The sequence below is a fragment of the Pterocles gutturalis genome, unplaced genomic scaffold (assembly GCF_000699245.1).
Source record: "Pterocles gutturalis isolate BGI_N339 unplaced genomic scaffold, ASM69924v1 scaffold1952, whole genome shotgun sequence".
NCBI lineage: Eukaryota > Metazoa > Chordata > Aves > Pterocliformes > Pteroclidae > Pterocles > Pterocles gutturalis.
This window is the reverse complement of record NW_010109860.1, coordinates 39445-56544: the sequence shown is the minus strand read 5'-3', so window position 1 is coordinate 56544 and position 17100 is coordinate 39445. Positions and strand designations below refer to the sequence as shown.

Here is a 17100-nt window from a genome sequence, read left to right as displayed (position 1 = left end):
TAGTATTTAAATTATTATTATAAATTATAATTACTGATAATGGTTGTAATTATCCTAATTACAAAAGCTGTCTCTTTCTTTTTTATTGCTTTTGAGAGAGTGCTTAATTTTATTAAGACTAGTTCTGCTACATTTAGCAGACAAGATAGTTCCTGTATTCAGAACTTATCCAGTTGTTACCTGGCAGCTACAGAACTTACAAGTTTTAATTTAAATTTATGAATGTTTGCACACTTGGTGCATTATGACTCATCTGTTTACTTTCAAATCTTGTAAAATAAATCTATATGTAATTCTCTTTTCCTTTCAAATAAGAAAAGCTTCCCCTATTTCTATTGGAAGGTAGTTTGATTTGGATTATCTGAATGCTCAGGTGTTTATTTTAAAATACAGAAGGGAAAATCTGTAAGCATTATCCTATAGTGTAGCTTAGTTCTCATTTGTATAGATGCCTGTTATTTTAAGCTTCTTAATAAAAGTGGTTAAAAAGAAAATTACTGCTCTCTCCCTCTGATACAGGATAGGAAAAAATATTGTAACAGGAGGGGGGATCTTTTTTCAGCAAAATCATGTTTATGCTTGGTAGCTGTTTAGGTATGTAATTTTTTTTAATTACTTTAAAATTACTCAGTGATCTACTTTTTTTTTGTCCTAAAGGTTCCATATTTCTTGTAGAATTTTAAAATAACCTTTTCTAATGAGGATGTCTGATATTCTTACTGTAAAAGATGAAACTGATGCAATGAAGGGTTCAGAAGCTGAATTTAAAGATACAGACCCAGTTGAAAACCTTATAAAATCAGGAAGTCACGAGCAGATTCAAGTGGAAAAGGATGAAAGTTGTCCTGATAGCAAAAACAATATGCCGGTAAGAAGCTTTTTCACTTTATTTTTTGCTAGTATATCATGTAAAATAAGTCTGTCTTGTTCTTCTCCCTTTTTTATGATCCTCTTATGTTGTTCTTTGGTACAGGTCAGGAAAACTTGACTGGTGTTAGGGAAGCAAGTAGGATGATTATTGCTTACTCTCTCCTCCTTTGCCCCACTTCTCTGTTTATATTCATGTAAATATGAGAGTCAGTAATTTTTAATTGTTTGAAGTAGATGAGCAGTTTTCATGGGAACCAGACAATTTGTCTGTATTTGTGTTTTCCTGAGTTCCTGAGTCTTTTCATTGTAGCAGAGCAAGGGAAAAACTCAGCACTCAAGCTATCTTTCGCTGTCACTGAATCCTCAGTTTCAGAGACTGGGCCGTGTTAAGATTACACTATATAGTAATAGTGTGGTTTGATCAAAACACTAAAATTCTGGGTGTTGCTTGATGAACAAAGCAGTACAGTACAGCACAGCTCAGCATGTCTGCCCTGAGCAGAGGTGGCCAATCTAGGGCTCCTGAGCTATGTGCAGCTTACAGGTGGCTCAGGTGTAACTCTTACAGCAGAGCTGTACAGCATAAGGCTAAAGTAATCAGATGTAGGTAATCCAAATCCCCAGGTGTCAGAGGAATCAAGTCAGCAGAGCTCCTGAGGCCAGTAGGTCTGGGTCCTGCCCTAGCCACCAGCAGAAGGTCCAGCTTCTTTCTCCCTACATCAATGGTGGAGTGAGCTGGTCAGCTATCATCCCATCCTGACTGCTAGCTAGTATTCTCCGTGCTTTCCCTTTTCCTCTGTTCTTCACTGCTTGACAATTTTGGTATGTGATTTATTAGGTAGGAAAGCTTAAGCAGTCCTCATGCATACACTGAATGAGTGGCCTTTGCAAGGTGGGAAATGGACCTATGAAGAAATTGTGGAATCAAATTTCAAATGAGAGAGAGGGGGAACTGTATGAAAATATCTTGTGTTAAAGGAGAACACACCAGTAAGGGTGGGTTAAGAATTTATGGCAGCAGACTTAATACTTCTGAGGTTTAGTTGTGCAGTTAGTGTTTATGCTCAAGAGTCCTGAAAGATGGGTCTGTTTCACATGGGACAAACTAGCCAGCTCCTGACTGAGGATGACTGCTTGGTCATTGAAGACTGTGTCTTGGATGAGGTGAGGATTTAAGGAAAGCAACTGAAATTTTCTGGCACAACCTAGAAAATGGGGCAAATTTCTAACAGAAAACACAGAAGCTTCTGTTAGACAAAAGCTAGTTTTCCATAAGAATTTTGTGTCTGTGGGATAATAATAAACAGTTTTCTGATAAAAATCCTGATTGGGATATGGGGTATGGCAGTATTTTCTTGTGGGTTGCAAAAACAGGGCAGTAGCTTATTAGATTCTTATTACTGAGAATTGAGTAAAGGTTCTTTCAGGAGTAGTTTTGTTCGAAGCTAACAATTCAGTATTCCGCTGAGTGAAGTAAGCTCTATCTGCTATGTTAAATTGCTTCCAAATAAATCTTGTAGACCAGAGTAATAACGATACAGCTTTACACTTCAATATCTGCTGGCTTTATTAAGGCTGGCACCAGTGTAAATAGATAATTTTATGAAAGAAATAAAACCTTAAAATGAAATACTTGTGTAACATGTGAGAAATAACTGCTGCTGAAAAGCTGGTAGATGTTATAGCTGAGTTCATATTTTCTTTAATCAATGGAATATCCCAGTAGTGAGCCTTAAAGATTAATGTAAGGTTTGTTTATTTTCATACCATTCAGTAACTTGGGAAAATCTTATTCACATTTTCTCATTCAACAAGTTTTACTGTGGAAACTCCTATGAGACTCAAGTGGCAAATCTGCCTTCCTGCAGACAAGTGTTGCTGTATAGCCAGGCCTAGTCTGGAGACATGAATCTGTTGGTGCTGTCAATGGCTGCAGGGTTTGGTGAGGGGTTTTGTTCTTGGACAGGAGTAATAGCTAGTGGATGAAATAATTATCTAGCATATGTACAATGAACTGAGCAACTGCCTAATGGAGGCTGTTTGAGGGAGACATCTTTACTGTCGCCTTCATTTGGTGTTGATGTGAGTGTTGTGTTCAGGAGTCCCCATCAGAATCAGAACGCCACTGTTACGAGTGTAATTAACAACTGAGTTTGTAGGCTGCAGATGTTGATTTCCAGAGTGATACGAAGACAGTCAGTTACAAAGCAGAACCTTGCTCATGTAAGCCCCTTGCAACAATTGAAGTCAGTAGAAGTTAATGTCACTTGTACTGTGGTAGCTGCTAGCACAAATATATATGTCGTATATGACTTCTTCATTGAAAGCACGTCTTATGCTAAAATACGAAACAAAAATTTTAGCCTGTCCATAGTAAACAAAACTACTGGGAACGGCAGAGGAGTCAGCAAGTTTTTAACTAATAGATGATGAAATAGTTTGCATAGTGAAGTTTCACTGGATGCACGACTTTTCATTAAGTGCAGGTTAGATGTTACTGTGCTGGTGGGGGAAAAGAGCAAGGGATTTGCTGAAAAATGTTAGAGAAGATTATCAGAAGCTTATTGGAATTTGTTGTGTTCTTTTGTTTACTAATTGAATGTATCAGAGGATGAATTGGGGGGTGGGAGTAGTATGGGGTTTGGTTTTGGCTTTCTTGGGTAGTAGCTAATTACTTAATAGGTTTCATACCTATTGGGAAACAACAGTAATATTCCTGAGAACAGTTATCACTTGATTTCTAACTTGCTATTTAACTTCTTTACAGCCAAGTAAGAAACAGGCTGTGGTCCTTCCTCTATCAAAACCTATTGTGTTTGAATTCGGGTATGTTTCTGGATCCTCACAGTTCCAGAAACTGGCTATTATACTTTGAAATGTTACTGTGACTCTAAATTCCAGATTATTTTGAGATAATGTGCATTAGTAACCTATTTGCTGTTGCATACGCTGTTGGAGGTACAATGTGATGAGAAAAATACCTTATTAGAGTACACGGCTAGCACTCCTGATTTCTTTAAGCAGTGCAAGAGTAGTATTATCAATGTAGAGATTATTAGGGGAGATTTTTGATTTGACATATTTTGAAGTGACCAGCAAGTAACATTTAAATGGGACTGAAAATAAGAGGCACTCATGTGCTTTTAAGGAAGTCACGTGCATGTCAGCTCTCTGGTAGTTTTTGTGATCAAAAAGGTTTTTTGGTTCACCAGTCACTGTTGTCTCCCACCTGTTAATCTTATCCGGGTCAGATGATAAAATAATAATTGTGAATTCAGTAGAATACAGGGTCTGAAGCTTGTTGCCTTTGTCACTGGGTAATGGGACAGGGAATACTTCATCCACTAAGAGGACTGCTGTTACAAAGTTAACGTGTCAGGAAATATTGACAAAAAATTAAATAAACAACCTGGATTTATCTTAGAGGATAGTGCCATTTATTCACTAATGTGAAGATCATTAAAATAAATATTTAAAATCTCCACAAAATTCCTGTTGGTTTATGTATAATCCAGAAAATGAAGTTTGTTGCTATTTTACAATCCATGCAGTGTGATGGTTGGGGAGAAGATTAATTTTAGTCTTAAATACTGTCATCTCTGCACTGAGAAGTAACCATTAATAAGTAGGTGTAAGATTTTTGATGGGATGGTGATTGCCAAGGCAGTAACAGGCTGAGAGAAAGCTGTATATCAGTACATATCAGGAAAAGCCCTTGCAAGCTGTGGAGAGTAAAACCCAAATACCACCAACAAAAAAAGCCTCACAGAAGGATGGAGGCTGGTGCATGAATGCAGCAGTTGTGTGCATCCACCATATGATATGGGCAAGGCAAATGTATTAAGGGAGTATAATTCTGTTTTGGATTCATGCTAGTTAAGCAGATATCCTTGTCCTTTGGAGGGATTAGACTAATTATTTTTTTTTTACTTAGCAACTAGACATCTCTCTCTCTACAAGTTTCTTCCCTTTATACTAGCACAAACCTTTTGTTTTCTCTGTGTTCCAAAGTTTGACTTCTCTGAAGCCTTTCTTTGCCTCTGCCCCACCTGTTTTGGTCTTGTCAGGATTTACCTGTTTCTGTCTCCAAAATCTGTGACAATACTTTTAATAGATAAATGATTGGGCAGATTCTGTTTGGTTACTTTTGAACTGTTGAAAATGCCTCTGTGTCCAGTGGTGAAACTATTTTTCCATTACTCGTCCTCTATTGTGTCATGGAAAATTGCTGTCGCTACTCACTGATACAGGACAGCAAGTAACCATAGACCACACCTGTGCTTTCCTTCAGTATTATAAAGCTGTCTGAGGTTGTTAGGACTGTAGCCCTTAAATGGATTTAAAATTGAGACCTAATTTAGAAGAAAGGTGAAAAACTGGATGTCCTTAGAACACTTTTGGTTTAGTTCTGTCATGTCATGTCTGTCCTCTGAAATGTTCAGAAATAGATACAGTACCTTCTCACAAAGCTTTTCACACTTCTAAGTTTCCCATCTTGTGCCTGACCTGTTTTTATCCAACTTGTTTAGACAGCATAGTGATGATGGATGAAGGCATGTAACAGCTCCAGATCTTTACTTTGTATTTAACATTCGTGATCTGTGGAGGTAATTAGGAAAAAATAAAATAGGCAAATACTCTCACTGAAAGCCTGGATATATATGATGGGTATGATGTTTGGTAAACTCTATCTTAATTCCCTTTTTAGTTTGCAGTTGGAAATTAAATATTGTAGTTGGTCGTAGAAGGTGTTGTGTTTTGGTTTTTTTACGACAAAGACCTAATCATTATTTTCATTATGCAATTGTTTCTAATACTTGCTTTTAAACACTGTCTTGAAATCATGCCAATAATGACTTTTAATGGGGCATAAATTTATTTTTAATCTTGCTTTCATTAACATAGTGCTTTCTCAAGTCAGTAAAAGTCTGAGGACTGCAAATATAAAGAAATTGCTTTATTTGCACTCATTAAGGATTACATATTCTAAAGTAGCTATAAATTGTTTTTCACAAATGAGGAACATAAGGATGCTCTGTAGGAGCAAAACTTAGTAAATGCAGAGAAATTAGGACAGGACTAAAATTCACAGACCTTAAGACAGAAAATGTACATTAACAGCTACAATAAGCCTTGACTAGCTGTTGTCTTGGAATTCCAGTGGAAATGTACTTATCCCCAGTTGGAGTGGCTTTGCCTGAGAAAGGAACTGTGCCCAGTCATCTTCAAGTTTTGTGAGTTCAGTTACCATTGATATCAAAGGACTTTGGGGTTTGTATTTCCAGGTGCAGGCTTTACATCATAGGCCTTTTCTCCCATCAGCTGTCTCTGCAGTCCAGCCATACCAGATTGATTCCAGTGCTTCTTACCTGTCAAGTGTGTGGTGCTTATTCCTCGCAGTTACAGCTGGATGTAGAGGCTTGTATTTCAGGTTTTGATATCCTTGAAGTTACACAGGAAAGCAAAGAATCCATACCTATCAAAGGATTGTTTTACAAGGCAGTTGTTTCTAGAGAACAAGTTTTAATCTGATGGGTGGATGATACTTATCGCATGTACAACTTTGAGATTTGAGTCATTTCGGTCAAGGGAGAATCTCCCTCCTGCAGTGGCCCTCCAGCTCTCCTCAATGTTATTGACGTTGATTTCGTCCATAAAAATTGTCAGGTGCTCATGAAATTGAGCACCATGGTATTAAAATGCCTTAGTTTACTATCCTTAATATTCTATATTGCTTTCACTTATTCCCCATAGAGTGCAAACACCTATCTTTGAAAGGTCTTTAAATGCACATAATTGTCAGTGTCAGTTGGGTTGGCACTCCAGCCTGGAAACAGAGCTGTAATTCTGCAAGCAAAATGGAAGATGAGATACAACACACGTAAAACATGAATGTACCATTAAGCTTGTTCTATTGTGACTGAAATCCAAAAGCCACATTAAACATTCTTACGAAGAATTCAGATTTGATACTAGATCATTTCAATTTTGGTATCTCTGTTGAATTTTGAGGGCATGTGCTTCACTTTATCTGGCATCAACATAGTTAAGTTTTGGCTGTGATGGTGTCCTGAGACTTTACTGTGGTAAGGTGAGGAGGGGAGATATGTTTTGTAAAGATCTTAATTAAATTTAATTATTATATGGTTCCTGCTTCCCAGCAACAGTCTCTTCTGTTTTGTTTTGTTTGGTTTTTTATTAAATCACTCTTTAAAAAAATTTGAAATATGTATGTCATGTTTAATTAGTGAGCAGTAACTTTTGTGTAAAGTTTTGGTTAACAGTATTAAAAATTCTGTCTGGTCAGTTTAAAACATCTTATGTCCTGTATAACTAAGTTGATTCTGCCCTGTTCCCCTAAAGAAGTACTTCTGGGGTGTTTCCTTCCATATACTCTTTTTAGTTTTATACTGGCTTCAAAGCTTCCAAAATTTTGCCAAAGGTACACAATCACCCAAGTGTAGATTCTTTTTCTTGTTGTTTTGACAGTGAACTGAGGACTCCACTGGCAGTGCTGATTTGATTTTAAGTTTACATGACTTGATTTGAACCCACCTAAGATGCTGGAGTAATTGATATGAGGCTGGGAAATTATCCAGGTCTTGAAAGTTTAGTAGCTTGGTATAATAGAAACTTTGCCAGAGATATGCAGAATGCCAGCTTTCAGTATGCAATGTGTGCTTGCAGCATAGCTGATTGAAAGAAAAAAATATTTTGCAGGTAACAGCAAAACTCAGTATGGTTCCAGGTATGAGAACGTTTGAACTGTCTTTGCTGCTCAAAATCTCAGTTAGCTTCCTTTAGAAAACTGATGATGAGTTCAGTTAGTTTTCAGTGCTGCTATTTAAAATCCTCTTACATAGTGAAATGAGCTTAAATGAGCTCCCCTTCTCCTGCTCTTCAGCTAAGCTGGCACAACATCCAAAAAAGACATTTGTGACTTGAGGAAAATGAGAGAAATAGTGGTTCTTCTGCCTTTACTGTAGGTTAGGAGTTCTTTTTAGCAACATGTGTGTCCTGCTAAGAAATTAAGGCACTTGACAGACATCTGCTCCTATGAGCCTAGAGCAAGGAGGGCTGTCTTCATGTAGTTTTTAAATGGAGTTTTTATTTAGTTTCCTCCTGAAAGGATACCCATTTCATAAAGGAGGAAATCATGTCCATTAAACATCATTTGGAATTGTATTACCAATGTTACTTTGTCCTTACAAATACTAGGCCTGCGCTCGGTAAAACCAGTTCTGTTAAAGGCTTGTCTATTCATGGCTTATAATTCTACAGTGAAACCAATAGTTAAATTACATTATGCCACTGTAAGTCCTTCTATTCATGTGTAACTGTCACAGAGGGTTGAATTAGTTTTAACTATGCAGTTAAGAAATTGTTAGACAATTTTGTTGATTCAAATGTGCCTTTCAGTCGTGCATACTGTAGTAAAATTGTGCTCATGCTTTTTTTTAAAAGAAACAATAGTAACAGAAGAAAGGATCTGGGAGGGGAGAGAGCAAATTAATGTGTAGTAAGTTACTAAATTAAAAAAAAAAAATCGACCAGTAGCCCATTTTTAAGTCAACTTCCACAGGTCCCGAGATGAAAAAAAAAAAACACGTATGTTTTAACCTGCTTATGACAGGTCATCATCTGTTCCCCTGGTACAGGCAACACTTTTTTTTTTCTTAGATCATTTTTCCAGGTAGGTTTCAGGAATAGGAAGAAAATGTATAAAAAACATGTCATGTTGCCAAGGAAATTAGGCCACAGGAGTTGAAAATGTAGGAGCTGGCTGAGAGAGTAAACTGCTTGGATCTTACTGACCAAGAATAATGCTTGCTTCCTGTTAAATTCCTGTAATATCTATTATTCATAAATGCAGAAGAGAAATCAAGGACAAGCACAATGAAATTGCGAGAGCATATAATCCTTCAGCCAAAAGCACCTGCTGTTCCTTTCACAATTTGACCATCATGTCAGTAATAACTGTTAAAGCTTTCTCTTATACAGACTTTTGCATTAATAAAATTGTACTACTGAAGTTTAATATGAACCTTTTCTGTTATGCCTATCATTCAGCGGCCAGCGCACTCTTTTGGACAGACAGCAAAAAGGTCGAAGGTACAGTAGACTTGTGTGCTGGCATGCTAAGGAAGCCCTTCATGCTTGATGAAGCTTTGTTACTTTGTGAAAAGTGCCTTTAGTTTTATTTTTTGGCATTGAAGCTTTGTTTTATTCTGTTGGGTTTTTGTCTTGCCTAGTTGTCTGCTTTTGTGGTTTGCCTTTATATTTTTAGTGGCTTTTTATTGTTACAGAGAGAAACACTTTCCCAAAGATTTTATTTACATTTCATTAGATGTGCTCTATTGTGCTGACAGTGCCTTCAAAAGCTGCGATTGCTTGGGTATTTTCGTCCTAAAATAAATTATTTACTCTATTTAAGATATTCAAAATGCCATTTTCAGCCATTTTGTTTTACATAAAAACAAAGGAAAAATAACGGCTTATGGTATATTTATATAATCTTTTTATAAGCCATAGTTTTTAATTTTACATACTTTCCTTTAGTCAAACACAAAGTTAAAGTTAGTTCGGAGCCTTGCTGTATGTGAAGAGTATCCACCACCTCCCACAGCTGAAATATCCCAGGACCTTCAGGTAAAAATCCAATTACTGAAGTTTCTGAAACAATTTGAAGTAACTTATTGTTCAAAAGAAAATCTTTTTGGTGCTCTTTAAATATTGAGATACCATATGATCTTATTTTTTTTTTTTAAATACAGCTTCAATAGAGGTCATAACTTCAGATGAAGAATTTGCTGCTTTGTTTTTCTGAACTATCAGGTTGATATCTGGGGAACAGGCAAGGGAGTTTTGTTAGTTGTTTTAACTTTCCAGTGCTACAGTGCACATGAGGCAATCTTAAGCTAATTAAGTGCTGTCTACCATCAGTAAGATAGGAAAATGGTGATTAATATGCAGCATAATTTATCAGGTTTTTTTATATTTAGAAAATTTAAACAGTTTTAAGTTCTGGTGTTTTAACTGAATTCCTGCATATTAGTCATAGTTGCTGGTAGATGTATTAACACTTGTCTGAAGACTAATCTATTAAGATGTTCCTAAATGCTGGACAAAATATGTAAAAATACTTTTAAACAAAATCTAGCTTTCCTGACTTTACTTTCTTACCTGTCTGTATTTTTAGAACAAAATACTATTACGGGTTTTAGCTCTATGTATAAATGAGGGACATCAAAATGCTTTTCTTTTTTTCATTCCTAACAGAACTGGAATGATCCTTAGTGGCTTACTCATAAAGTATGTTGACTTTTGCTGTTATTTGAAAAGCTTCTAAAGTGTCATTTGTGAAAAGTCTTACTCTTCCTAACAAGCAGAAGGAACCAGTAGCATAGCAGGGTGTGAGTGGGTTTTACTGGGGGAGTGGTAATTCAGTTTTGGGGAGGGAGGGAGGTTGAGGACTCATGTAGGTATTTGTCAAGCTAATTTTGTAAGATTGAACCACAAAGTATCTAGGTTGGTTTTTTTTCTTGGGAAGACTGAGAACATAGTATTTTTTTGTAGTCCTTCATTAATATACTGATATTGGAAGAGATGACTAGAGAAATTTTGAAACTGGGCCTGCTAATTTGATGAAAATCTAAATCTTAGATTGGTATAAGCTGCAGAGCAAGAGATTGAAAGATGACAGAAGAGCTAATTATATTTACAGTGATTTACAACCCTGTTGTAACATTTTGCCTAAGATTTAAAAATTGACTGAGAGATCTAGTTTGGGCTTTGTTGTTTAGTCTGAAGCAGTAGGGTTTAACTTTTCTGGTCACTGTATCTAATTACAGGAAGAGAGAATCCTAATTTGGGCTGTTCATTGCCAGTATATTTCAAGCATAATAGATGTTAGGATTTTAAAAACTCCAGCACTATACAACACCATGTATTTAATGGTTTAAAGTCAGACATTTATAATAAGCGTTCTCCGCAGATGGCATTCGTTACCATATTCTCTGGGAATCTATCCTTAGGTGCATACTGCAAGATTCTTCTTGAAAGGAATTATTGCAGTAATAGAAGAGATGTACAGCTAGCTCTACAGAATGAGCTGAATTGTGTGATAATCTTAAGTTTGTATGAAAGGAAGACCATAAACCAGATTGTGTATTACAAAACAAAGTTACATGTAGCTGTGAGTTTTCTTTAGAAACACTCATCTAGAAAAAAATGGCTTGTGGATCCCAGTAACTACGCAAATGATTGAGAGAAGAAAATTGATTCTTCCTTGTAAAGTGGAGAAATGCATGTTGAAGAAAAGAGTTAGAAGTTGGAATGTGTTACAAGTTCTCATGCTGGAGTGCACATCCTATGGGGCACAGGTCTTCCATGACCCTCTGTAACAACTCATACAGGCAATTTCTTCACTCACTTTGCTTTCTTTCCCAAAAAATCTTTGGGAATGGCATAGATTTCTTCTGTGAGCACCGATCGGCTGCTGACTGCCTCAAGCCCCCCACTTTGCAGCATGATGTATATGCATTAACTGTGCTTGGGATGCGTGGGAGGTCCAGTGGCTAGGTGAAGTGAGAGATCATCTTGCACAACCCTCTCTGGCAGCACGAGAGTAACCTCTGTGATTGCCTTCCTGTGCTGGAAAAGTCACTGCTCTGTTGTATCAGTGATTGCAACTTAAAAAATTACTTCCAGTTTTGTGTCCATACTTAAAATGGATTTTAAGAGTTGAGAAGAATAAAATTCAGGATAATGTTGCCAATAAGACTTGAAGAATCCTAATTTTTAATGATTAGAAAGTGTTAGCCTTGATAGGATGAAAAATTTACTGAACTAAGAACTGGTGTGAGTTTTGGGATAACTCTGTAGTCTTGCCTGTGCCTGTTTATCAGTCCCCCCCTTCCACCCTAGTGTGTACAGCAGCTCTTGGCAGGTAGAGCTCCTGGGCACGTGCAGGTGGAGAAGTCACTTAGCGAGTCACTGCTGCCACTGCTGTTTGCTTCTTCTCAGAAGGCTGTAATGAAAGAGGTTGGCAGACCAGACAAATTGTCTTAAGCAGATAAATTTATTTTCTGACACACTTGTTTGTATTTTTGAGCAATTGCAACATGAAGAAAGATACCATTCCTCACTGAGAAATGTGGGTAAAAGCTCACAGATTTTTAAACCTTAATTGTTAAAAAGCACTGGCAGCCCTTTACTAAAAGGTGCTATGAAGGTACAAGCTTATCAGTTTACTATAGGAGGAAGATTGTAACTGATTTATTTGAGCTTTTGTCTTTGTAAATATACTAAATCTTTATTCTCTTGCCATCCTTTAAATATTAGGTGCTGATACTGTATGCTCTAATATGAAGTATGAACATTAGGATGATCCATTTCAGCTCTTTTTAAGGAAGGGCTATTTTCATATGAATGACAGTTGTTATTATGGGTAACAAGTAAATAAACCTTCAAAAGATTGAACAACTTCTTCTTTAGGAAAATAAACCAACCCAAAGGAGGGGGAGTGGAGGGAGATCAGGGTCTGCAATGTTACTTTATACTGACTTGTGTGAATTCAAGCTGTTGGTGGTTTTAGAGATTGCTGGATTTAGAGATATAGAACATAGCTCTGTTGTATCACACTTTGAAGTAAAATTGGTGGTAGTAGAAGAACTGGCTGTTCAGATGGCTTTTCCTTTTTTAGCTCTTGTTGGGGAAAGAAGTATGAAAATGATTACTTGCTGAAATCCTTTGACTAAACTGTTGCTGTATGTTTTTACTTTTACTGGATGGATTCAGAGTATGTTGTCAATCAATTTTCTAGTGAAGGAAAATCAGACTGAAAATTTCTTTAATTTGCTGATAGTTTTGTAGAATGGGATTGTAAAATGAATAACATTGGTGGATCTAAATCAGAAATAATTTCTTAAGACATAAACTGTTTCTTTCTTTTTCAAATAACGTTCTGCAGCTACTAGGTGCAGTAGGTGTGGTGCACTTTGTAGTGACAAATAAATTGTTAATTTGAATTATATTCGGATTTGTGACGTGAGGAATGCAAAGACTTGTTTTAGACTCTTTAAGGTTTATGGCCAAGTGAAGTCTCAATACCTAAGAAACAATTATACAAAAGAGTTCATTATTAGTGATTGATAATGGTTTTTATCAGACATGGGCATAGATAATCTCAAAAGCTGAGATGCCTTCACACTTGTAATGCTGTTTTGCAAGGTGTCTATGAATTCATGTTTAATTAAATCATTTAATCCCGGGAAAAACCATAATGAAAGTGAGCTGATAAAACTCAGCAAATTTTTTTTTCCTTATTTGAAAAAGTTGTCACTCCAAAAATGCACATTGAAACTGGTTTTTAACCATAACCTCATTAAGTATAGGATTCCCTTTGCCCTCCAGTCTTGCTCTTATGGGATTTTGCCACTCCTCCTCATGGAGTCATTCAGACACATGGTGTCTCATTTTCCCGCACCTCCTTTCGTTGCGCTCTCTGAAGTATGGTAGTCCTTCACTGGCAATCTTGATTAAAGAGTAAAGAGGCATGAAAAACAAATTATAGTCTTCCACTATTTAGGGGACCATTATGTCACTACAGTTTCAAAGGGAAGCTCTTTTTTTTGCTGTATTTGGGAAACAGGTTTTATGACAGTTTACCTATTTGTATAAAAATATGGATTTTGAGATGATTACACACAAAGCTGCTCTGTCAAAATATACAGGCATTGAAGAATGTAAGCCTTGATGATAGTAAGGTTTGCAAATTTTGCCTTGATATACTGTGCTGTAAATATTTCCCTTTTTGTGGATCTGGGAATGTTGTCTGTCTTAGATTGAAACATTTGTTTAATTTTTTTTCATGGTATAAACCAAACTGAAACCTGAAACAAGCTTTTATAGTCAAGAAGTGTGAAGAATGGGGAAAAAAAAGCATTGTGGATGATGCATTACTTACATTTAGAAGCTGTATAAAATTTATACATCTGAAAAAAACTGGAATATTTTCATATGTGTATCAAATAAGATACTTCAGATTAATTTTGAAATAGTATTCAGCGTGTAAATTCTAAAATGTGTATGGAATTTTCTATGTCTTTTGGTAGTTTTTGATTTGCTGATAAATAACTGCTTTTTGTGGTTCCATAAAGTACGTGTGTGATCAGAAAGAATATGAAGGCAATTTTTTGCCTTGTTACTTCCTTATTTTACAGGTAGTATAGTACAAAACAGTTCTCCTGCAGATATAATTTGAAACAATTTCCATAATGACTGATTTTTACTTTTGGCAGGAGAAAATTCAGATCCAGTTGTCACAGTCTTTTGAAAAAGAAGAAAAGCCTGAAAAAGATGAAACGGAAAAGGAAAAATCCAGTGATAAACTGTCCAGAAAAATGTTATCAAGAGGTTTGCTATCTGTCATTATGCTTTTAAATGTACTGGTAGATAAAGAATATTTAGAGAAAATGCAGTTTGCTTCCAGGACATTGCATAAATATGAAATATTTTTTTTTTGTCAAATGAAGCAAGTAGATCAGACATCTTTGAGCTGGAGAAGGAATTGGTCCCAGAGGGTACAGTGCTTTTGAGGCTTCATCAAACACATGTACTCCAGCAAATGCTTTTCCTTTCTCGCCTGTCTAGCTGTACAGATCCAGCATAAGAGCAATTGTGTTGCCTCAGTTGTGCCCAAGTGTTCTTTGGAAAACTGACTTTACTAGTCAGAAGTTATTATCTTATTCCTAAACTTTGTTGTTACAGGTTTTGTGGAACTTAAGTGAGAATGACAACTACCTTTGTACTTTTTCTGATCTTTATTTAACAGAAGTCAATGTTCTTGTTTACTTATTTATTTTACTTCTGATAGTATCTAGAATTTTCTTATAAAGTTTTGGAGCAAAGGTGTAACTACATAAGTAAAAATGACAGCAAAATTAATGACATAAGCCTGTCTCTGTCCGTGTGTCCTAATGCCTCCTAAGGGTAGAAGACTTTATGCATTTAAGCTGGCAAATCATTGTACAGCTCTTGCTTCAAATAAAGGATCCAGAATGTTTATCTAAACATCTTGGGTCAACCAATGTGTAGGAAATATCTTGAAAGCTAGAAATCTTTTTGAGACAGGTAGCACTTGTCCATCTTGTGTCCCTCAATTCCACAAATCCTTACTTATGTGGCATTTCAATGTATCTTGGCCCAGCTGGCAGCCAGGTATTTGTGAAACAAAGCACAGGGATGGAGAAATTAACTGCATTTATACATCTCAGTCTTTGAAATGATGCTTTAAAATCTAGGGTGTTCTTTCAGAGCTTACTTGCTCAACTGTTAAAGTACATGGCCACCTTACAAACCAAAACCCAACCCAAATAAATCCATAAATACCATGTTCAGCAGTAATTGTAAAAAAAAAATAAATTGTATTAATGTTTTTTGAAAGTAATTTTGCTCTCTTCCTCTCTCCCCACCCCCCGCTCCCCCTTAGATTCCAGCCAAGAATACACAGATTCCACTGGTATAGATCTTCATGAATTTTTAGTAAATACACTAAAAAACAACCCCAGGTAAGCATCAGTAGTGTCAACTTTGTGGGTCTTTTTTCTTGTTGTTGCCTGAGGTGTAACACCGCTTGGTTTCTTTGTTATTTTCTTCTCCCCCCCTTACATGTCTAACACTATATGTCAGTTACTTAGGATGAGATTTTGTTGCACAGGGTATCTGAAGTGCCACTCCACTGTCATTTGTGTGTTACGTGAAGAGGTTCAGAATGCTGAAATTGTTTAAAATCTTTTAATTATCAAATAAAGAGTTCTGTGTGCAGTTCTGTCGCTGAAGGGACTCTCACACTATGTCTCTAAAACTTGCACTCTCTTAGCATCTGCTTGTTAGAGACTAAACTGCCTTCTCTTACTGTAATCTGCCTTGCACTGAATTTATAGACAAAGGAACTTTAAGCTGTCTGTATGGCCATACTTAGAGATACACATCTTAACTCTGCACATTGGAAACCAAATCTGATGTAATTCAAGTCCATCATTTGTTAGCAACAGGGTTCTGTTGCGTTGAGGTTTGCAGTACATTGCTCTCTATCTTGTTTATTCTTTTCTTCAGTGGGGTTTCATAGGAGGTCTGCAGCTATACATAAAAGACAAGAAGTTAACTTGGTGGAACTGTGCTGCTGTAGTAAAAGCTATTCCACTACTACTTGTTATATTAGAAATTGTAACTATAATATTAATGTATTGGGATTCCATTTTATTGGCAAAATATGTGAAATGAGCTATAATAAGGGGCCAACACCATTTTGTCTCAGAGTAAAATTACAAAGCACAGACCTTTGCTAGAGTCTTATGTTGTTCCTATTTGAAGTCATAAAGCATCCCAAGGAAAATAAGGAATTATAGGTGACAGTCTGCTGCAGGTTTACATGCACAATAACTGGGAAGCTTAGTTACCTGATGTGCAGAAATTATGAACTGTGGGACAGGTAATTTCATTATATTTTCATTATGGAAACTGGCGTAAGCATTTTTAAGGCTTTTGTTCTATGGTGTTTCAGCTAATGTTCATTTCTATCACCCTGAGTTTTAGCTTTTTCATCTACTCTTAATCTCTCGTCACATTGCAGTGTGTGCCAGCTTTTAACCACTTGGTTGTCGGTATGTTGAAGTAGTGCCTCCTGTTATCAGTACTCTGCCACTCTGTGTCTCAGTGATTCCATGATGTTCTTCACAATCCAAGGGCCAATTAAGGCCTCTGCAAATCTTACTCCCCATGCTAGCCAACAAGAAACAACCTAGTCACTGCTCTTCCTTCTTGTCAAGGCTGTCTTCTCAAAGACTACTTTCTGCTGAGCCTGCTGGGCAGAGATTATTTGGAGGATCTCTGTATTCTGCTTTCTGAGATGAGAACAGCGTGTTTCACTAGGTAGATTTGATAAAATAAATCTTAGTGAAAAATTAATACTTTGTCCTAAAAATACTGCATTTGACACCTCGTGGTCTTTCTTACAGTCTGTTGTCATCCCTTGATCAGAGATCTTACCTGTGTATTCTTAAGATGAATACAGCTGCAGTTATTGGAGTGTCTCATATGTGAGTTGCTGTGTTTTTATTTTCAGGGACAGAATGACGCTGCTGAAATTAGAGCAGGAAATTTTAGATTTCATTGGTAATAATGAGTAAGTACTGTACTCCTATAGGAAAAAAGAATTCAAGAGTGTTC

At 36.5% G+C, this 17100-nt stretch overlaps 1 protein-coding gene across 1 annotated transcript in view; it reads left to right on the top strand.

Moving 5' to 3' along the window:
- Nucleotides 1-697: 697 nt before the first annotated feature.
- LOC104461477 (R3H domain-containing protein 1-like) overlaps nucleotides 698-17100 on the top strand; it is a 49592-nt gene continuing 33189 nt past the window's right edge. Inside the window, 6 exon segments of the mRNA XM_010073097.1 lie at nucleotides 698-868; nucleotides 8941-8982; nucleotides 9430-9519; nucleotides 14172-14286; nucleotides 15362-15440; nucleotides 16997-17056. Of these exon segments, the coding sequence (XP_010071399.1) occupies nucleotides 698-868; nucleotides 8941-8982; nucleotides 9430-9519; nucleotides 14172-14286; nucleotides 15362-15440; nucleotides 16997-17056 (557 nt within the window).